General features: G+C 35.6%; 1 protein-coding gene across 3 annotated transcripts in view; it reads right to left on the bottom strand.

Annotated features, from left to right (window-relative positions):
• FMN1 (formin 1) overlaps nt 1–11,520 on the bottom strand; it is a 188,407-nt gene extending 176,887 nt beyond the window's left edge. For all 3 annotated transcript variants that reach the window (XM_087746611.1, XM_087746613.1, XM_087746612.1), the window contains exon 1: nt 9,606–11,520. In XM_087746611.1, coding sequence (XP_087602737.1) covers nt 9,606–11,520 — 1,915 coding nt within the window. The remainder of the gene's footprint in view (nt 1–9,605) is intronic.
• Between the last annotated feature and the right edge of the window lie 12,015 nt (nt 11,521–23,535).

Here is a 23,535-nt window from a genome sequence, read left to right as displayed (position 1 = left end):
AATAAGAATTGTTTTCTCTTCTATTCATAAATATTTAGTGGTTTTGGTGAGGTAAGGGGTTCCAGTTCGCAAACGATGACAATCAGGAAATATTTTCTACTCATAAGGTAGACACACAAATACAGAAATCACTGAAGAAGTTATAGAATAGAAACACAAAATACCTTTCTCCATAAAGTCAGTCTTTTTAGTACACACAAAGTTTTTCCAGCTTAATTTTCCAACATACTAAAGAGAAATGAGAGTAAACATGGTAACACGTTAGCTAAACCATTCATCAGTTATACTCTTAATCTTTGTAGTTTTGAATTATCCAAGTAAAAAATCATTAAATTGTGTACTGATAGCAAAGAAATGCTAGGTGATTGCTTAGGACTATTTCAGAGAACTTCATTGTATCCAAAATACAAAAGTGTCCCATATGTCCCTTCATTGTAATAGCAAACCTTATGAAAAAATAGCACTTTTCATTTTAACACTTCCAAAATGTAAAAAAAGGTAGAATATAATGAATCATCAAAATCTTTGTCACACAGGACACGACAAGTCACTCAGGTGAGGGACTTTGAATTATTTATATTTCCTTCCTTACTCACCTCTTGTTCTGGTAAAGAGTAATTTCACTCAGCGTTTAAAAGTCCTCCTGTAAAACACATCTCACAGTTCTTGACTTTTCTCTGTCCTATCTTCACCTCACTGATCCCAGCAATGTAAAACACAACCCTGAAGAGATCTTTGACTATGCTTGGAAAATCCTAAACACTTGGATTGAATGAGAGGCTGCCATAATGTAAGGGTAGTCATAATCTAATCCCAAACAAAAATTTCTCTGACACAAACAATTAAATATATCATTAAACCACTAGGTGCAGTATTTTAATGCTATGACTCCTAAACAATATTCACTACTTGTAAATATTATTTAACTGTGTTATTATAGATTTAATGTCACATCTAAATCACGAAATACTATTCATATTTATTTACTGATACGATATACCACAAACACATAAATTGCACCTTTATTCATTTTCATTGCATGTATTTTAAAGTACATTTTTATCAGGGAATATGCAGAATTTTTTCACCGCTTTTACAAGTTGGATTTGGTGCAATGTCACTTTTTCAGAGACAAAATACCAAAGAGTAGCTACTACATAGCTTTTAAAAATTCCTGTTTACATTATTAATTTATACTTACAGAGGTAAATACTTGAATTTGATCTCAGCTTATATATCATCCTGATCCAGCAAGAAAAATGTCAGCTGAACCATTTCTATCAGCTTGCTTTAAATGGCCAACAGAATACATACAGATGTAATAAATGACAACTTCCACCTTGTACCAGTATTTTACTTCAAGAAATTCTTTTTATACTGATGCAAAAAGAAGTCCATTTCATTACGGTAAGTCTCTTAAACTGAGTGCACAAACTGTAAACCAGCATGAATGTTTTGGCCTTTTCTCCCTGCCATGAAACAGAAAATTGTTAATCTATGACCAGCATAAAACATTAAGCTGTCTCTGTTTTTTCATTCCAATTTAATTCACTTGGTTTCCCCTCACTGATTGCCCTTGACTGAAGAGTCACATGTTACAAAGAGAGATGAAAATATAACTGTTGCTTAAGTGTGTCATGCTGGGAAGTCATTCAACTAAAACAGGAGCTATTTGTTCACAGCATCTATCAAGGTCAGTCTTCAGAGGGTCTTTTTAACTCAGAGACTTTGTCTTGAACTTCCAGTCCTGTCTACATTCATTTCAATCTGCCATAATTCTACAGTTTCAATGCAGCATTGCCTTATAGTGTTTACACTACTATGAAAAAGATTTTGGCTTCACTGGGAAGAAGTATTAACGATCTTTTATCATTACCATGTGTCATAAAACTCAATAGAAAACATACGTGATGTCCTTGAAGGAAATGGTAATAGACTGTATGATGACTAACTGCATTCAATATAACAGGAAAATAAAGTTCCATTAAAGAGCTATATACTGACTGTGATTTTAGTTGGACATACTATTAGCAAATTTTGCAAGATTACATATCTAGAAAGGACATGCAGACTTAACTGGAAAATTTTAGAAACAGCCTGCAACTGTCTACAGAAGGAGCAATAGAAATTCCTGTCAAAGAGGATATCAATCTTACAGACCTAAGTGGCAGTCAGGATAGTTGTGTTACTCATTAAGATTCAGAAAGTCAAAATCTGGAAGGATCTCAGAAACAATTACTTCCATTTTAGCCATGCTGAGTGTTCAGGTAACACAATTCCCATAAGATATTAGAGACACATCCAGGTTTTAGATTGGGCAAAAAGAAACAAGTTTGAAATAGAAGTTAATGGTATTGACAACACTGAGATGGTAATTGAAATTTGCAGAGATGATAATCCATAGGAAAAACACTGAGGGAAAATAGAGCTCATGACTGCCACCCCACAAGTGTGTATAGTACTGAATTATATTGGTTCTGTTAAGACACTAATAGATTTAACATAAAATTTCATTATTGTTTATACAGATTGTAATCTGCAGAATCATTTAATAGTCAGAAAAGGAAGGCAATAACTTTAAATAATCAAAATAGATCAAAACAGTATCAAGGGCACAAATTAAAATGTATGTAATTCCACCTGAATGTAAGAAAACACTCTTTTACAGTGAGAGTGACCAAGCACTGGCACAGGTTACCTAGAGAGGTTGTTCAGTCACCACCCGTGGAGAAATTCAAAACCCTACTGGATGCAGGCCTGGGCAACCTGTTCTAGGTGACCCTGCTTGAGCAGAGGGTTGGACTAGATGATCTCAAGAGGTCTCTTCCAACCTAAATGATTCTGAGATTCTGTGATTAATTCTCTTTTCTTTTTTTATGTAAATCTGTTCTTACCCCAGTCTCTTAATTCTTAACTCCTTTATAGCATCTTCAAAGAACATGCACTCTGAATAAGCTGTTTTTAGTGAAGCAACACACTCATGTATACTACTTTAATGTGAATTACCTGTGAGAAACTATGCATCATGTTTCCATGTGATCTATATGCAAACTTACCTCATGAAATGCATACTTGTTATGGACAGAATGCTATAGTGCTTTTAAAATGCTAATTAGCAATTCTCTGAACCACTTCAATTAGAGAAGGTATTTATAAACCCTTCCCTTCCTTATAAAAGGAACATCAAAAACAATATAATATCTGTCTCCTGTTAGAAGAGTCTTCAAACAGAGTTTTGTTTATATGAAACATCATTTTCCAAAACCATAGCTCAGGAACACATCATAAGGTCTTGTTATTGAATTTCTCTTAACTTACTTTTTTTTTCCATTTTCAGCTTAAAGAGTTAGTTAATTTAGGAAAAGACAAAATAAAATTCAAATAGTAACTTTATATTCATTATTTTTGCTAACTTCGTTAAATATCTAGGATAAGACATTGCCTGTATCCTATTTTTCAACTACAAGTATTCTAGCACTGGCACTGCAATAGATTAAATTTTTGTAGCTAATGATAATACACCCAAACAAATTCAAAACTAAGGCTTACTCACATGGATACTTCAACCTGATACTTCAATGCTGGAAATGTAAACAGATGTGTAGAACTAAGACTATATAACTGCTATATTTGTAGAATCAGACTATTCTTGTTCACATGGAAGTAAGCTATGTTTACATTGCAAACACAAAGAACCCAGGAAAACTGGGAAAACCCAGTTTTAACTGGCAGTTAAAAGCCCTAAGGAGTAGGGCAGCCTTCAGAGCACAGTTATGAAAACTGTTCCTCCAGTCACCAGCGAGTGAAATACCTAAATAATAATATCATTTTGTGCTTTTCATTCTCTTAAAAACCTTTGAGGACTAAAATATGAAGATTCATGGTCTTAGACCAATTTAAGAATAATACTTAGTCAAGTATTTATCCATATTATAGTAAACAGACCTTTATAGGTTGAAGTACTTTTATTATATTTTAAGACTGTAAAATGGATCTCCCAGAGATAGCCATTAGAAATTGGCATGTTTTCAAATGGCAGTGCATAATTTTTGACAACCACACAGAATTACCAGAATGCTTGTTTTCTATTCTTTCTAATGGAAAACGAACAGCTGCCATGAAATTCTCTTTGGCAGCAACAATCAAACACCACATTCTCCATCTAATAATCAGCAGCAATAGGTGTAGCTACAATTATGTCCAGAATATATTACAAGGAACTCTTGGGTATATATCTTACTAGTCAATTAAATAAAATTATTTAAGAAATAATCTGAAGAATTGTATTCACCAACCTCTTCCAGCAGTTAAGATGCCTTCCCTACATCACAATAACCATTATAACTTCTAAGACTTTAAAACCAAAACCCATTATCTCATCTTTCTTTGTCTTCCTCCCTTCTCTTCCCTGCCTCTCCATCAGCAAGACTGTTAGGTTTACCTCCATGGTGTACATTCTAATGGTTACAGATCCTTTTGTACATTTTCCCACAAAAAAATAATTCTCTCAACCCTAATCTGCCATGCTCCACTGGTTTTGTGATACTCCATTGCTATTCTCCATCCTAGTCAATGCCACAGTCCCTACCCAGTGCACTGGAGTTCCTCTTTCTTGATTCTCCACCCTCTCTTGTTCTTCCTGCTTCACTATTAATACCACCCACCTAAAAGATCACAGTCTCTCCGCATCCTCATCCAACTTCATTCACCTCTTATCTCCCACTCCCAACACCTTTTGTTTTAGCCAGTCCCAGCCAGGCTCCTGGCTTCCAGTTTTGGGATGCAACTAAGGTTTTGGAGGTCTAATGATTCCCTGCTGCCAGCAGGGGTGGTCTTGCCTACTTGTCCTTTCTCCCTCCTGGCAGCACACTTTCATGTCCTCCCTCACCCTAGCTTTGGTTTTCATCAGACCACTAGTGAACTGTTTAGCTCACTAAAATGGCAAAAGCTACTCACCTCTCTCCTTGCTGGCTCAGTTTTAAACTAGCTTAGTGATCTGACTCAAATTACCAAAAAGCAAGAAAAACAGCAAAGTTGTTCCAAAGAAGGGGAGGGATAGTGAGAGAGAAGGCCTTTGCTGGGAAAAGGAAAGATAATAAGGAGAGAATGGACCCATCCCTTTTGGTGCCATAGGCTCAGCCATTTTACCTGGCACAAGCCTTAATCATACAGTTCTATCCCACGTTAGTTTCAGTTTCTCTACAGTCCTACTAACTTTGAATTCTGTGATTGTTGGATGTATTCTTCTTTCACTACTACTAGATATCAAAAAAGGAGCAATCTTCATTGCAGTGGGGTAGGGTAACACCATTCCACTCATTTGTTCTCTTTCTTGCTTTCACTGTTCCCCCTTGCCAGTTTTTTATTCTTTTTCCACAGCAGCACTAATATATAAAACAGAAAGTGTGGCGAATGACCCATTCCAGTCTCATCCTGACTCAAAGCACAGTCACCAGTCGCTGTCCTGGAATAATGGGATGTCTTGGCTGGCTTGCCATAAGTCATAGAGGCTACATCATAATCAGAGATTTTTATTTTTAATTTTCCTGCTCTGAATCAAATTCACTTCAATAACTGCTAAAAATATCACTAATCTTCCTCTTCTTTCAGATAATACTTAGTAAAAGAGCATATTGGTGTCATTCCATACTAATTAAATAAAACCACTCTGAAATTTTTCTCCCTGTTTTTTTCTACCACTGTGAACAACTCTAGAGAGAAACACAGTCAGGAACTAAAAGGTCTCAGAAAATCTTTCCCTGAGACAGTTATTCAGATATACTGAGGATCGTTTCAAAAGCAAGCTTGGCTTTTCCAGGGCTATAAAAGCATAATGTATTTTATGTTAGAGTAGGAAGAACTTCCTACAGAAATGCAAGAAGTATGCTTCTGAGGACTTAATAAATGTCTTTTTATGAGAAATTTTAGTGTTTGTACTTTTGTTTTTGCTTCTTGAAGCTGAACAGTGTATTTCTTGAAAGTCCTAATTTATTCTGAAGATTTTACTTAGAATTTTGATAATTCAAATGGAACTATCACATGCAAATATAGGAATGTTGATTCCCAGTCCCACTTACAGAGAAAATTGCTAAATAATTATTGTCAAACTATAAATTCTTGCAAGTTTAAGTATTAACTTGCTAAGATATAAGCTGTGGCCTGTTCCCATGGCCAGCAGTTGCACTTCGACAGGAAGATCCAGAAAACTGTACTTTCAAGTGAATTACTGATAGAACTTTGTGTAATGAAACTACAAGATTTGTGCCATAAATATTTGCTGTAAAAAACCTGAACTTGCAGCAAAAGTGGAAGTACAGAAATAAAGGCACTCTGCCTTAGCTAAATGTTTGAGTTTTGACTGCAGCAATATTCTCCAATTATCCAGAGAGTGAAGAATAATGATTTAAAACAATCAGAAAAGAGAATTAAAATTATGCATAGAGCTGTATGATGAGTCCAGTTCATTATTTAAACTAATAAATTAAAATATTTTAACCTATTCATGAAGTTTTCCAAATACAAAGTCACACAAGTAATAGAAGGCTCCAAATGTTTTGCAGTATGAAGTAGTACAAACTGTGACAGCAATGTAACTTTGAAAAGACAGCAATTTTGACCAGCATTTTTGACATAAAATAAATCCTTCAACCAACCTGACTGATAGTCAACCAAAATTCTCTGTAATTCTTAGATTCATTGTAGATACTTACACAATTTAATAACAGACTTGATTTGAAAGAAATCATTTCACAATAGCACCCCATTAAAGACAAATCTGAACAACAGTCTTTAATTTTGCTCTTCACACATGGGAGGAATCTGATAAGGATTAAACCAGGACTGCAAATTTACAGATGTAAATTTTAACATCACTTATGTTGCCTAAATTTGGAGATACATCATTTGCCCCACTGCACTATAGTCAGTTAGTTATGACTTATGTCAGTTTACAGAAGAGTGGTACTCAAAATGCTCTGTCAATAAGAATGATTCCACCCCTGGTTCAGAACAAAATGGAAAGTCATGTTATCCCAGATCCAGAAACATACCTACAGTGTTATATATGCCAGCAAGGTAGGAAACTTTTCCTTAAAGTTACACATTGTCTGACACACCAGTAATAATACTGGCATGCAGTCATACATGAAAACGAAAAAAAAAAAAAAAAGAAAACCCAACCAGAATAGTATTACATCTTTCAGAAAGTTGCAGTGGTATTTTCTATATGTATTAATGTTGCAAGATAACTGTAAATAAGAACTAAGGTCTTGTTTTGTCTGCACTTTGTCCTCTCCACAAAGATGTTTCTGCTTAATAGCCAGGATTTGCAGCCAACAGATGCTATCTGTGTGTATGTGTTGTGTTTTGTTTCTTATAGAGCTGTTGTGGGTTAACCCCAGTGGGCAGATAAGCACCACATAGTTGCTCACTCACTTCCTCCCTACCCCAAGTGGGACGGGGGAAGAGGAAAGGAAAAAAAAAATGAGAAAACTTGGGGGTCAAGATAAATCAAATGAACAAAGTTTGTTTAATAAGTGAAGGATAAGTGGAAGAGGAGGGAAAAAAACAAAACAAAACAAAAGTGATGCAAAAGCAATCACTCACTGGCTCCTGTGCATAGACCAATGCCCTGCCAGTTCCTGAGCAAAAGATAGCTAACCCCCCTAAAGTCCCCTCTTTCTGCTTTTATTATATGGCAGGGAATATCTCTTTAGTTAGTTTGGATCATCTGCCTGGTTGTGTCCCCTCCCAGCCTACTGCACACCCCCCAGTCTATTCACTGGGGCGGGGGGAGGGCAGAGTGAGAAACAGAGAAGGGATTGGTGCTGTGCAAACACTGCTCAGTACAAACTAGAACGTTAGTCTTACCAGCACTTGTTTTCATCACAAATCCAAAACATAGCACCATACAAGCTACCATGAAGAAAATTACCCCAGGCAAAACCAGTACAAGAGCACAGCACAATAGGTACAGTTCCACATCCAACAATCCTAAATGATAAACTAATTAAAAAATACTAATGCAAAGTGGGGAGAAAAAGATTGGCTGTGCTACTTTAGTCTTATAAAGGGGTGAAATTTTCTGCTGGTTTCATGAGCTAAGCCAGCTTACCAAAAGATATGATGAGTACAAGAAGTAATGAGAGGGGTAGGACAACACAGCACAACAGGAACCAAGAAAGGAATGAAAGAACAAAAGCATAGCACCCATCTTTTTTGCTGCCAATGAGTGTTTGCATCAGCTTTGTCAACTCATCAAACAACACTCTAAATTTGATTTAGTCTTGAGTGGAACTAAAGCAGCTTCTAGAAGCAGCAGGCATAAATGCAAGCCTCATATGCAGTATTCAGCACCCTTTGGCTAAGGTATTGGTTTCACATCCCTACACACCTCCCCTTTTGGAAACCTCCTTTCCTTATGCCCATGTGTTCCTCCCTGGTTTAGACTGCAGAATCTTGTAACTCATCTTGCACCAGCTCTGGCAGTCACTCATTGGGCCACCCTGTGAAGCAATTTAAGTAACTAAAATGGCAGACTACCCTCCGTCGCCCCCCTACCCCCCCCAAAAAAAAAAAGAGAGAGAATATTTTTATGCCATTTTAGTGAGCTGAATCAGCCAAAGGTATGGCAAGAGACCCAAACACACTTTAAAGGGAAGTAGGGGTGGGAGTAGATGTGTCACACAAGAAGCTCAAGTCTAGGTAAATACTAAGAAATACAGATATCAACAGGGTTTTTTCCATTTTTTTTTTGTTTCCCTTTTAATTTGAGACTATAGAAAATTATCCTACTTTCCATGAAAAGTGATAAGGCTGCAAATTAGCAACTCTTTCCCTTTTATAGTGAAATCATGTCATTTTGCACTGTCAGTGCTCCCTGTAACACATAGGGACCAGTCTACGCCACATCTAGACCACTGTAGAATTAGGTTCTCCAGCCTTCCTGTTCTTTAGAGAAAAAATGAAGGGTAGAGATGTTGATGTTTCAGCTAACAAAGATGTTAGTATGCCATATATTTATGCATTTTTGTATTCATAGTATATATTTATAAATAAGTCCATGCACTGTACTCAGATACATTGTAACATGACTCCTACATGCAATCCTTTTAGAAACAAGCCTTTTGTTGTTACAGAATTTACAGCAACCTCTTGTAGCTAAATGGTCAAAGCACCGTCCTGTACTTAAGGCAATGTAAATTACCTTGCCCAGACAATATTCTATGTTAAGCCAAACGAACTAAAAAGAACATTTTGGATAATAAATGTTATCATAACATTTTGACAGACTAGAACACAGTACATGAAAACCAGGAAAATAAGCATGCAAACTTTTTTCATTTTATATAGAAAAATATTTAATTAACTTTGGTTATGAGGTCATTTAGTAACAGGACTGAATATAAGCTGACATAAAAAATGCATCTGAAAGGAAATCTTATATAGCTATAACTTTTGTTTAAAAAATTCAACAACTTTTCACTCAATCCTTAAGTAGTGAAAAATACTTTCATTGCAAACATACCATTTATTATCAAAGGCTAGTATTAAAAAAACATTCCAGTTGATTCTGTTAGTGTAAAAATGTAGAAAATAGGACTGACCTGGACAGAAATTCTGCTGTGTCTGAGTAGTTAATTTTTCTTGTACAGCGCGCTTTTCAAAATGCCCTGTAGTTGCATTCTGATGTAGGCCTGTTTGTCTGGTGGCAAATCCCAGTTCTCCAGGTTCAGAAAACTTCAGATAAAACTGTGGCTCCAAATCACTGAAAGAGAAGTTTATAGCACCATGCCTCCCACTGCCATAGTCAGTGAACATAGATTCGTCCTCGGTGTTCTGTGTTGGTAATGGGAGAATCCGGTGATGCAGCTGCGGGCTAGGCAGTCTCGAAGATAACGGAGAAGGAATAGGTGACATTTGTTTGTTTGTATTAGATAGCGGATATGAATTACTAAAAACATTACTCACTGCTACTAACGAGGGTGAATTCAGCCTTTTCTCTTCCAGTTTAAGATTATTACTTGTCTGAGAAATATCAGGATTTTCATTTACAGGCAGGTTCAAAAATAAATGCTTGCTGCTTCCCCGGGATGCCGTGGTTCTTTTCTCATATATTGAGCCTGGCAGGTTTCTGTCTACTCTTGTAATTTGTTGCAGTCTCTTCCATTCTGCAGCTTCATCTAAACTGTCGCTCCGTATAACTTTCAGAAGAGCTTTATTGACTGCTCCCACAAGGTTGCATGACTCATCGGTAATGTGCACTCTCTCTGCTTTGTACTGCAAACCAGAGCCGTCTTGCTCCTTTTCCTGCAGCACAGTGTTTTTAGAGTCTCCAGCAGCTTCATCTATGGAGTATACACCAGTTCTTGATATAAACTCATTATGTACTGTTGTGAGAACAGGAGAAATGGTTTCTTTATCTCTGTGAAAATCAGGTAAAGACTCTGCAGGGGGCTTGGCAACTTTTTTAATACAAGCTTCTGAATCCTGTACTTCAGCAACAACTGTGATTCCTGGTTTCTCCTTGCATACTGGCTCAGTATACTTGCTACTTTTCAAGCTTTTAGCAGCTGCAGATTTACTTAATGTCTCAAGTTTGTTAGATCGACTGTCCTGAGATGACTTTAGCAAAGTGATACTCTGTTGTACCTTCGTAACTTCAGGAATGCATTCTCCATTATCCACTAGTTCAGCTGTGACCATGTCATTGTTTTCTTTTGAGCTAGAACTTGGTAAGTCAGCATCCAGTTTCACAGCTTTGTTGCTCTCAAGAAAATACCCCTCTTCTATCCACCTTTCTGGTCGTATACTTTTGTCTACCAGTAAATCATCCTTACCTTTTACTCTTAGCCAACTGGAGGCAGAAAAGGAACTGGGAAAAATCCTGCTAGGAAATCTTGTGGGGAGCATCTTCTTATTTTCCAGTTTCATGTCTTGCGCACTCAGTGAAGAAAGATGTTGTTCATATACTTTTTTTCCCCCTTTCCGGTGTCTGAACTCCTCAAAGCTCTCTTTCCTTCTGTATTTCCTCATCTTTTTGTGATTCAAATTGCCTCTATTCGTGGAATCCAGAAAGAACTCCTGCTGATGTATAGAACTGCAGTAATCATCTCCTTTAAGTTTCAGGAGTCCAGAAACATCCTGTTGCTTTCCCTCCTGATGTCCTGTGTTAAGGCCCAGAATATGATGTGATCTCAAAAGACTGGATAACAATTTTTCCTTTTCAGCAGTTAGTTTGTACAGTTCAATGAGAATGTCTTTAGTGGTAGTTTGCACGAAAATAATATCTCCAGAGTTTTCATACGGCCGTTCTCTCAGCTCCATCTCTAACCTTTCCCTTACTTTATAGCAGCTACAGAAACGTTTACTGGTTCTATCCAGAGTTACACAGCCCTTGTAAGTAAATCCTCTGACTTTTCCCTCTGGAAGATAGAAGCTGATGTAACAAAGTTCCATAATTGGTTTGTGCAATTGAAGGATAGTATGCGTGCCTTCCATTATGCTTGCCAAATTAGTCATTCATTTAAATTATGTGCTAAGTCTTTCAAAGCTTGCATGACATAGCATGTGAGGCAGGGAATGGACGGAAGGCATCTGACTAATCTTCAACAATAATATTGTCTGCTGGAAAAAACAAAGAGAAGCCTGTCAAACTTGATTATGGCAAATTTAATACGACAAATAACAAGCCTGTAGAAGCACAATCTTCTCTCAATATTTTCTGATACAAATCTTTTACCTTGAAAAATCTGACACAAAAAGGATGACATTGGTTACACTCATAGTTGGAGTCATAATCCTTCTCTCATACATCATCCCTCTATCTCCAGAGTTCTCAGTTAATGCTGTTCTATAAGGTCACAAGATGTTCACTAAACCACCCATTTCAAACAGAATTTACTTTTTAATGCTGGAACCTATTGCCCTCTTTCTGTGAAAAGTTAACTCGCTGTTGAACATTTAGTCAAAAGAACCATTCAAGCATGCATGTTGCCTTTTTACTCAGTCAGCACAAACAGCAACATAACATCATCTCAATGTAATTAGCTCTCGCTGCTTTATATACCAAGAGAACATTTAAAAATTAAAAAAAGCCAAACATTTTCTTCTCATATTTGTCTGTGAAACCACCATGACATCAAGAAAACTTGCAAGAAGAAGAGAAAAAAAAAGTTCTGTTTACTTGGGTAGCATGTAGGTATTGTATAAATCTATTTTGATCCACCATGCAATAGTGTAATTGTACTACTACAGGCAGGTTAATTGAGCTTTGTTATTTCCTTTTCTTTGCATCACATTGTATTTTCTTGCTACGGATTGGATATTTTTACATTCTTTTGATACATCATGATAGAAGCTGGTTTACTCCTTTTGAGCACCAAATTGTCTTTTTATCCAGACGGAACTCTGCTACCACAATTAAAGTGGAGAAGTCTGCAGTCACTAGGAACTGGATAAGCATCAGGGAAAGACCTAAAGCTCAGCAGCAAATCCAGCAGCACATAAAGCTGGAGAGCAGCTGCTCCAAGGGTTTTCTTTGTTGAAAAAAGCAGGAAATGCATTTTTCAACTTTCAAAGCATAAATACAGCAGAACTTTCCATCATTTCAAAATAGTCAAACTTAGCCTCAGGCAACAATAATTAAAAGGAAGCTGTCACATTGCCATGTCACACATTTCCGTTTTACATATTTTTCAATATACAAGTATTGTATCAGTTTTTATTATGCAGAGAGTCAGATATAAAATGATGCCAATAACTTATCATAAGTAATTAGCGAATCATAACTCTAAGAAGCAAGCAGCATTTATGCAAAATACCCTATCCTACCAGCAAGTAGTCATTTATTGCAGTGATTTTGATATAAATTTTGTTAAAGCATTGCATCTGCTTATAATGTTCCTTAAATAGTTTCAAACTTTCCATTTACTTTGAGTAGTATCACTCTTCATGCCAGCAAACCTCTTAATATGCACAGATAATCCTTAATGACAGAGGAGAGATCTTAAGGAGAGAGACTAACAGTAAGAACAATCTTCCATCAGAGCCAAATCAGCTTCTTAATTCTGTTCACCAGCAGTCAATAGTTACACGGTATGATTCAGAATCCCGTGCAGGTATAGGAAGGGGTAGGAAAGGTGCAAAACCAGCTTGTTTCATAGACCTATAAGAGTTTCTGAGAAAATTATGCCATACTGTTTCTTCTTGTATTCTTGTTTTACTCATTGTCTGAATTTGGAGTTCGAAATATGGACAAGGCTGAGAACTGCCAAAAAGAGAAGCCTCACTTCTAATCTTCCTTGTCTCCAGCTGTGGATGCCTGCTGCTTTTCTAGCGTAGAACTGAGTGATAGTGCAGCCACAGGATGTGTCACTGGCAGATGCAACCAAGCGTGGTTCTGCATACAGAAATAACAACCATCAAAGAACATTTTTTCCTCACAGGAGCAGTCTTGAACCTACTCACTCTTCATGCAAGCAGTAGGGAACACCCCTTATGGTAGCGGTTTGCCAGTACATCAGCTTAGCCATAGCACCAAATTGCCCCTCCAGTAATCTACTGTGGTGAGCTCCATCAAATATGAGCTAGTTAACTTGTGAACATTTTCATAAATGAATACTCGGCAGTCCCAGCTAATGCATGCTGAGTCAGTTTTTACTTACAGCACAACTTTGCTGAGGAGCAGAATTTCAAGGGAGTTACTAGGCAGGGAAATGGATGGCACAGTCCATATTTTGGTCCACTGGCAACATACAGCTGTTAAACTAGGAAGAAGAAAGAATAGGTGACTGGGAAAAACCTAGCTAAAGTGAGGGTGGATATCCCAAGGAGACCAAATCTATGCTTCGTATTGACTTAAGGAAGATGATACATTACATCAAAGTATTTGTCAATGAAGTTGATTTAGAAAATCATAAAAGGAAAGGAGCAATAGAAAGAAAGGGAATTGTTTTTTAATACACCGAATAAGACAGTCTGTATTATGTGTACTTCACAGTCTTATCTAGGAAAAAACTTAGTGTTAAATTAGTCTGAATTATTTTATGTGTTCCTCTGTTTCACCTCAACTGGTATGGCATTTTCTCACTGAAATATGATTAAGTGACTACAAGGAAATAGCATCATGGAAACTACAGAACCAGTAGCTATAGAACCGGACGTTATGATCAAATTTGATATCCTCAAATGACATCTATGATATGTGTATGTGCAACATGCACATGTGCAACAGCTCAAGTCTGAAGAGTACATTCCTCTTGGTAACATGCATGCTCTTTTTTTTTTTTTCCCCACAAAAGAGTATATGTGTAAAGGAGAGAATTAGCTAGCCCTTGCCTCTGCCACACAAATTTGCTAGGCTATGCCCCTCCCAAAACACAAGCAGTTTGCCTAATCTAATCTGAGCTCTGAATCATTACATTACTAAAATGAGATCTACCGCTCTCCCTTAAATCATATTGCAACTAAACGCTCTTTTCCAGTTAGAATCAAATAAATCTATTGAAGATTTTTTTTTTTACTCTTACCATCTTTGACAACAACTTGTTGTCAAAGCTTAGACCTGTTCTGAAGGCTACATCCTATTAGATCTCTTCTTAATTACACCAAACTAAACATTGGGTTTGGTGCACACATATTGATAAATTAAAATGTAGAATCACCTTGAATACAACGTAACCCCCCTCCTTATGATGAAGAAATTTACACACACTTTGAAATTAAATTATATTAAAAATGAGTTATAGAGAAAACCTGTAATAGTAACAATAGCAGTAGCAGAAAGGACTCTTTGTTACTATTAGGCCAACAAAATATTCTGTATCAAAGTTTTCATTGATTCAAAAGATAATGTGGTACCATGCACTGCTGCATCGTTTAGTGGTATTTTGAAGCTTATTTCTATTAATAGATACATTCTCTACTAAGAAAACCTTTTTCTCTTCAGTGCCTTCAGCACCTTATTCAGCCTTTTTATAATCCTCCATCAGAAAAAAAAAGAAAGAAGAGAACTCCCTGCTCTATAAGCAGAAGCATTATAAGAAACTATCAGGAGAAGTATATTAAGGAAGGAAACTGGTTAAGGACATTCAAATTTAATTACAACACTGGTTCCCCGACTTTTCTGTTCACCTTGCAATCTGTTTATAATCCTACTTCCATTTGCAAACCTTACTACAGGGAGTGAAAATTTGTAAATTAAAGTCATATTCAGGCAAACTTTACAGCTTAAGTATAATGCACATTAATCCATGAAAACTTAAAATTTTAACTACAGAGTGTATAGCATGGAGCAATGAAAGCAATCTTCAGCATCATTGCTAACTGTTTCTCTCATGCAGCTTTCAAACGCATAGTACCAGAGCAGTGGGATTCAGGTTGTGAAAAATACTACTTTAAGGAGAAAAACAGCTACTCAAAGATAGTTAGCTAAAAATTGGAAAGAACAACTGAAATTGTTAAATAGGCAGCTGAGAAGCAAACTTGCTCTGCTGCTGGACTTTTTTTTTTTTACTTTAACAACAACAAAAAATGTCACAGATTTAGTGCTTCTCAAAGTGTAGGGCCAAAACATCCATCCATTTTGCTCTTCAAAATGTGCTCTTAGAAAACCAGGTCTCCACTGCTGCAGTTCCTTCTCTCTAGCAGGACACATCATTCACTGCTCAGCGTGACAGACGGTCTTCCTCCTTTCCCTGATCTTTAAGTAAGCAAGAATGGGAACTCCTTACTTTCCCAGCTCTCCCCAATATCTGATTGTTATTAGGTGGCAATCTGTTCCTGCGTATGCTACGGCTAACTTTCTGTGCTGTGTTATATAGTTAATTAACACACCAAAACAGAAAAAGCATGGTAGAGGAAAGGTAGTAAAAACGTGGACAGAAGAAGGATCTACGTCACAAGCTAGAAAAAACTGAAATGAAACTGCAATAATATTTGTTTACTGAGCACAACTTGTTTGATAGAGACAAACTCCATCATTTTCTTCTCTTGCTTAAACTCTCATGTTTCTCTGAGGTTCTTTCAAACTATCATTTGACTTACAAATGTTATCATTAGAAAGATAAAAAGTGATTATGGCTTTGTGAAGACAAAAGGTTACAGCTCCTTGCAGCAGCTTAGATATAAATAAAAGAATTTCATAGCAATAAGAACTTTCCAACTACAAGTCTACATTGTATTTACTGGATTGTGACAAAAAAAAATCAAAATTAGAGTATTTAATTATTTGCGTAATAGTTTGAACAATATTGCATACTGTTAGCAACAGTAGTTTAAAATACCACTCTTCTCAACTTCACAAGTACTGAACTACACTAGCAAAGAGTTGTTAAGGAATAAGAAACAGAGTCTATGCCAGAAGAGAACTGCTTTATTAAATTTCAGATCTCATGCAATGGCACAAGGGAAGTATTAAAGCATATTAGAGTCTTGCCAACAAATTCAGATGAAACATAAAGGGATAACACAGAACATAAGGTTGAAAGTCATTAAGTTAATCCACAATGCAGAGCTTTGTATAGCAAAAACAATTTTTAAGCATAAACGCAAAATGTAATAACTATACAAAAAAACAGATAAATAAAATGGAAATAACCAGAAAAGCATGTTAAAATGCCTTGGATCTTTTACAATCTTTGACTATGTCATTCTGTTCAAATTAATTCAACACAGGACTGAGTCCATGAAAGAAAATAATCTGAAACCCAGCTCTCTGAATACACTGTCTTTGTGATCTGAAGATAAGGAAATATAAACGTTTTGAAAACTAAAACCATAACAAAAATATAATCTACACATGGCATGTACAGTTAATTAAAATTGTTCTTAAAAGTTTCTGTATGGACTGAACAATATGATGATGTCTCACTAGAAACAAATACATTCTCAGAAGCCAAACTGCCCCATACTTGTTCCTGGTCCTTTATAGACCACTGTCTCATTCGAAATAGCTGTAAATAAGCATATTACCTTTTTAGTGCACAGGACATGGAAAAAGTAATAATGATACTTTGGGCTTTAGAACTAATGCTCACCATTTATACTTAAAATTTATATTACGTTTGACTAGTCAGGTTGGGAAACAAACAGAAAATACATATATTACTCACACCACCTGGTCTCAAAAATTGTTTAAAAAAACCCTAGACCACAAAACTAGAATTATATGGAAATTACTGACTTCACTAATAGTTTAGTTTCTGAAGTCATAAAAGTATTTTTAAAACAGTGACCTTCTTCACTACAAAACATCACAATTCCTGATAAATATTTTCAGTTGTACTCTTACCAAGAAAGTCCCTTTATTCAGATTTTTGCTTCTATGATTTGAGCCAAGTGACCTCCAATACAATTTATCTAAGTCAAATGCCAGACATAAATGATGTTTTTCCCTATTACAACCATGTAGTTCTAGTTCCAACTAGTTCCACCCATCTGCGCTAACTTGTTAGTGATCCCTTTCCAAAAGCCACATGGTGGGGAGAAGCTATATAAGCCTTTCAACTAAGGAACAGGGAATTTTAAAAAATTGCTATTGTAAAGGCAGAAACATTTTAAAAGGATACCTCAAAGGGTAATAAATATCATAAGTGTATCTTTAGAAACTGTATTTTCAAAGACTTCAGAATGAGATGTGTGATATGTCAATGATATCCTTGAAACTGATCATTCCTGTTCAGGGCATTTCTTAATATGGTTGCTTATAGAACAGCTTAGCTCTCCACAGTATTCCTTCAATAAAAATTCTGACATGTCCTTGTGTTAGTAGCTTCCATTTTACAGTAGATGCATGATCCTGAAAAAGAAAAAAAGGTTTCCAGCACTATGCTTCCTTTAAAGATGTTTCTCCTGGTATTTTGTGTTGCAATCCCTGTTTAAAATCAACTATCTGCTATAAACTAAAAAAAAATATTTAAAATATACTCCTTAAAATCCATGTTTTAATGCTGACTAATTTCCTATACGCTTTTGGATTTGAAAGACAGAATGACAGAAAATAGAAACTCAAAGGAGAAGACAGAAAAATGAGGGAAGATGTTAAAATGGGCAGCAGAGTGAGGAAAAGAAAACACCCCTTCAAATTTCAAATGCCAGAAGTTAATCAAAGATTTCTGAAGATATAGATATGTGCTTGAAACCTCTCTTCTCAAATACAAAACAGTCAAATCATTACCCCTGTTTTCTATGCCTAGTGACAAAACCAATATTCCATCTAAACAATGTAAGATATTTTCCCGTAAGTGCTCCTCTAGCATGCCCATCTTTCTGCAAAATTGAAAAAATTCCAGATCCCCAAACCAGAAACTAATTTTAAAGAACATATCTGTTACCATATCAATCTTTGTACCTACTTGCAGCAAAATATTGTGCCAAATAATTCTCCATCTTTCTTCCAACAGTCACAAAAATGAGCCAATACAGCTTTAAGAGAGTAGCGCTTCTGTAGCAATGTGTGTTAGCTTAAGCGGGACCAGCATGAAGAACTTATTTCTGCTAGATCAGCCTTGACTGTAGGCAGGAAGGACAGATTTTAATGTTTTGTAAGGAACTTTCCCATTGCTTATGATTAAAAGGTATGCAAATATAAGACTTCATTTCAGATCTGTAGGAAATTATATTAAGCAGAATCTTTTGATTCACAAAGCGTTAAGAAGCTACAGCTAATTAGATGAACTAATGGTGCTCTTGCAACACTAATAGAAACCTCAGGTTATCTGGCACTCCTGATGTGTTAGAGCCAAATACATCTTCCAAGGTATACTTAAATGGCCACTAGCATGGTACAAATGGACCAGTCAGTTTATACAGCATTTGAAACAACAAAATTTAATCCATAAAGAGGTAAACTATCCTCTTAATCATCCACTAATCAAACCACATTCATGGTTTCTTATTGATTTCCAAAGTACAATATCAACATATGACCAGACCAGGACATTTAAGCTCCACTACTACAAAGTCTCATTTTCACTCCACTGCTTCCTCATAAAAGCAGTATATGTGAAGAAGAACCACAAACAAATGCTGCTGGTTTCTCACAAGGCTGTCTGAGGCCACAAGACAGCCTTGGTAAATCACTTGGTAGCAGCAGAAATGGTCTACACAACAGGAATCAAAGAAATGGATGTAGGGTAATGATCGGACAAAAAAACCCTTTCTGTATTACAACCACCAAAACATGGATGAGAATAGGTGGAACACATATGAAAAGGAAATAAAATCTCCAAGTAACATGCACTTTTACATTTGCTGTTAAATTTTGTCACCTAATCCATCTCAGAGTTCACAGAATATTTTACCTGTCTTCCAATTAGACTAAGTATCTCACTGAAATCTCTTATAATAACACACAAATAATATTCCAGCTCTTTGCCCATGACATCTATGCCATGAAGACGTATTGGGGTTTTCACAAATTTGCTAATAATATTATTTTTTTATCACTCTCTTCACATTCTATAAGCAACAACTCATCACTGTTTATTAACAAAAGAAGAAACTATACACAAGATTATGGAGAACCATTATCTTGAAATGTGTGGTAACTATAGGCTTTATAATAGCTATATTTTATCTAAAAGGTGATGTACATTTTAACAATGATGATGGAATGAAGATCACAGAACAGAAATCTCTCTTAAAATGCTATTTTCTGCTGATGGTTATAGTTGAAACAGAACATTACAATTTCACAGAAATATTAAGATGGTCAAAGACTTGAACTGAATTTTGCTTGTTAATGCATTATGACAGAAGAGAGCACAGGAATGCGGAAAAAGAACAACAACAACAAAAAAGCAGCATGGAGCATATCTAGAAACCTGATATGAAATATGTAAAATGTTATAGGATTATTTCCCTAATTCCTCAAACCCATTTTCTGATGTAGCTAAGTACAAAATTAAAAAAAAAAAAATGCTCTCCAGGCTGTTCCTACATTCTAATTATTCCAAATATTCCCAACTTAAAATTTTTGTTTCTTCTACCCACAGTACTTTCTGAATATAACCTGCCATAATTTGGAAATTTGTAACAATTTGTAATAGTGGATTTTTTTTCTGTTAATATTTTATCTGTGCTAATACATACACCTTTTGCAATTTTAGTTACAGAAAGCAATGAGACCTTTCCCCCCTAAAAGAGACTGACACGAAAGTTCTCATCCTTCTGTAGCTTACTTCAATTTAGCGAAGCAATATGTTGTTTTTTTCTGACACAACTGCATCATCAAGTTAAAAAAAAGAAAAAAAAGATGACATAAAACATGTCCTCATTACTACTGAAACTGTATTGGCAGAGTTCAACCACAGAAAGGTGACTAATTTGCAATAAGTTACCAAATGAGATTTCCATCACAAGCTCCCATTCGACTGTTTAAGAGGTTGCTAATACAAAATTCTGCAATGGATATTATAACTATGAAAAGTCTTTAATGTAATAAGTAGTAAACCAGCAGTCACTGAAGGAGAGAAAGAGCAAAGGCAATCTGCACACACATCCTGAAATCGCTCTTAACACAGTAACAGTCTATTTGAAACAGAGTATTTCAAAAAGTACAGCATTTAAACAAACAAACAAAATCCCTCTGCACTTCAGTCAGGTTTTTACATTCTCCACCTTGCTCCTGGGCACTTAGCCGGTAAAGAACCAAGAGAACAGATGAGTCAATCATCTTACTTCCAGTTTTTTGGACTGGAAGGGAGTTTTCTGACTGCTTAAGAGGCAAACTGCAAGGAAAGTATCACTAAAAACATTGCATTCCTGATAAAGATACATTCAGCATAGAGGATTTGAAGCAAAATGTCATTCCCAAGATTCATAGCCTTATAAATAAGGGAGTTTTTTCTAAGTGATAGCAACAGCAACTCTTATAGAACTTAAAGATATTAAATGAGTTTAATGGCATATAACATGATTAAAATTATATTTGTCATTTCTCGCCCCACTCCTCCAGTTTTACTTACAAAAACAACTGCCTTAGCTTTTTACTGCGATTTTCCTAAGGAAAACATTTGAGGAGGCAACATTTAGCATGGAGAATTGCAGCTGAAATAATTAAAGTGTCACAAAGTTATAACTGAAAAGAGAGCCTGACAATGAAGAATGCCTGAACAACTTCAATGTAGATGGTAGTAATCAGTCTTGACGATTTTTTAAATTGAATAGCAGAAAACCAAGTTTATTTTACATGACAGATGAAACAGGAAGAAGCTCCATTTTGTATGATACATGAAATGCCAGCCAGACTGTTTCAAGCACCAACACTGACCCTCAGATCTTCTCTTCGAAAGGAAACTCTTGGAGCTAATAGATATTACAGTACTTCAGAGAATGAGTCTGCCCTCCTGGCCTAGGTCTGCCAGTCCAACCCAGCAACAGTTAATTTCCACCTTCCTCAATGAAGACCAATGACATCTTCACCATACTCCAGACTATCTTTTCTTAATTTCTTACCACATAAGGAAAATTAAAAACCTTTGAGTATATCTATCTAAAATTCAGAAGGGCTAAGGTAGTAGGTACAGTATTATCATAGCAACTTGACTTACGCTTTCACCATATCTAGAGGATACATGCACAAACTGTTATGATTCAAAAGGGATTCAAAAGATATAGTTATAAACAAGCAAGCAAACAAATAATACCCCAAAGTCTCCTTGCAGGTAAGAAAAGAGTATTTTGCCAAATCTGGAAATTAAAATGAATGTTAGAATTATTTCATCTATCTTAAAATAAAGACAGGGTTTATTCCTCAACAACAGCATTACATGGGATTCTGTGCTTTAGTAATTACACATTAATGTAATATATATACACCTTATTCAAACAAATAACTCTTCCCCACAACTTTCTGTACCTAAGATGAATACTCACAATAAAATCTTAAAACTGAAAACTGTTCCTGGATATGTGTACAGGGGCATGTGGCTAATATTCAGTTGAACTCATATAGTGATGTAAAAATTAATTACAGACAAGAAGAAAGATCTTTTGCCTCAGGATACAGAGGTCTTAATGAAAAGCTGTACTAGTTAATAGTCAGCTGATTTTCAAGTAATAAACAAAAACCAAGCCATACGAGACCAAAACAGCTTGTAGAGACCTCCATTCACATGTCTAAAATGTAATCTTTACATATTTCAACAGAAACATACTATATTATCAGGAAAAGTAAAACAAAAAAAATTGCACTGGTAGTGAACAAAATAATATAAACTTTCAAGATCATATTTGTACATTTTAGACTTGGGTCATGAACTGCACATATGACTTTTTCCCAGTTTTAATCTAGCTAAATAATCCCCCATAAAATAAAACATTTTTTATTTAATACTTTATCAATGGGTAAGTTGTACAGGATACACAGTAGCTTGTTTCCACTTCTGGCAGCAAGTACAGGATATTTCTACAGAAAAAAAACATGAATTAAAAAACTATTTTTTAAATAAAATAATTGTCATCTTGCTAATCTTTGTCCAAAAGCTTTAATTTTCCTTGTCCAGACACCAAACTCTACAGGCAAAAGCTGCATCTTGTTCTGTTTTGTATTGTTTAGCATCTTTATTTTCACTAAACGAAGACATCGGATTTTTATTTATTTATTTATTGCATGTCCATGCTTGTTAGTGTCATGATGATATTTAAATGAAGCATTTAGTACACAGCCTTTCAGATCAAAGGTCTTTCGCCAAACATCACTTTCAGAGATACATCTGGCAAAGCTACATATTCTGAACTTTAAACCCAATACAGTATTTAAGGAAAGCAAAGAAGAAAACTAAAAGGCTATGTTACAGCAGATCTTTGAGCTATTTCATGAGCAAGGAAAGTAATTCCAGCTGCAAAAAGTTTGGACCAACTGCAAAAGGAGGTGTAAATGCTAAGGAAGCTTCAGTTGTGGAGACAGAAGAGAAATGGAAGTTAAAAGAATAATAACAGCAACTAAAAAACCCTCTCATAACAACATTTCATACCTTTAGAAGAACCCCTCTATAAAATCCAGCAAGCTTTGAATATATCTTTCTGCAATGAAATGTCAAAGATGCTGTCCCACATTAAGTTCTTAGGGATCAAGAACAATTTTCTGAAATAATGTATTTGACAAGTTAACAAACGTATTTTAACTATGTATATTTTAAAATATTTCAAAAAATATACAAATTTTGAGAATAAACTCAGAAAGCTTTTTAACTTTTCCCCCTTCCCAAACTTTAGTGATCTTGGAATTGCTTTAGCCTTAAGGAATTTTTGGGTTGCTTCAAAAACTATATTTATCATTCAAGTTTTGAAAACCTTGGCTGTACTGGATGAAATGGGATGTAATGACTTGTGATGATCATATTAACACTTTGCATTTCTTTTCTTCAGTGCAACTTTTTGCTAGCAGCATTTCATACATAGCTAAATGTTTTTGATATTTGACTACAACTAAAAAATTATAAGCCCAATTGCTATCCATCTGAGAGGAGAGATTATAGGTTTTCCAAAGGCCTGTTAAACAAATAAGTATATTAAGTATTGGGTTTTATATAT

Source organism: Nipponia nippon, unplaced genomic scaffold (assembly GCF_047370975.1).
Source record: "Nipponia nippon isolate SJK-2023a ecotype South Korea unplaced genomic scaffold, ASM4737097v1 scaffold_10, whole genome shotgun sequence".
NCBI lineage: Eukaryota > Metazoa > Chordata > Aves > Pelecaniformes > Threskiornithidae > Nipponia > Nipponia nippon.
Note: the sequence above shows the minus strand (reverse complement) of the source record. Positions and strands in the feature narration are given on the sequence as shown.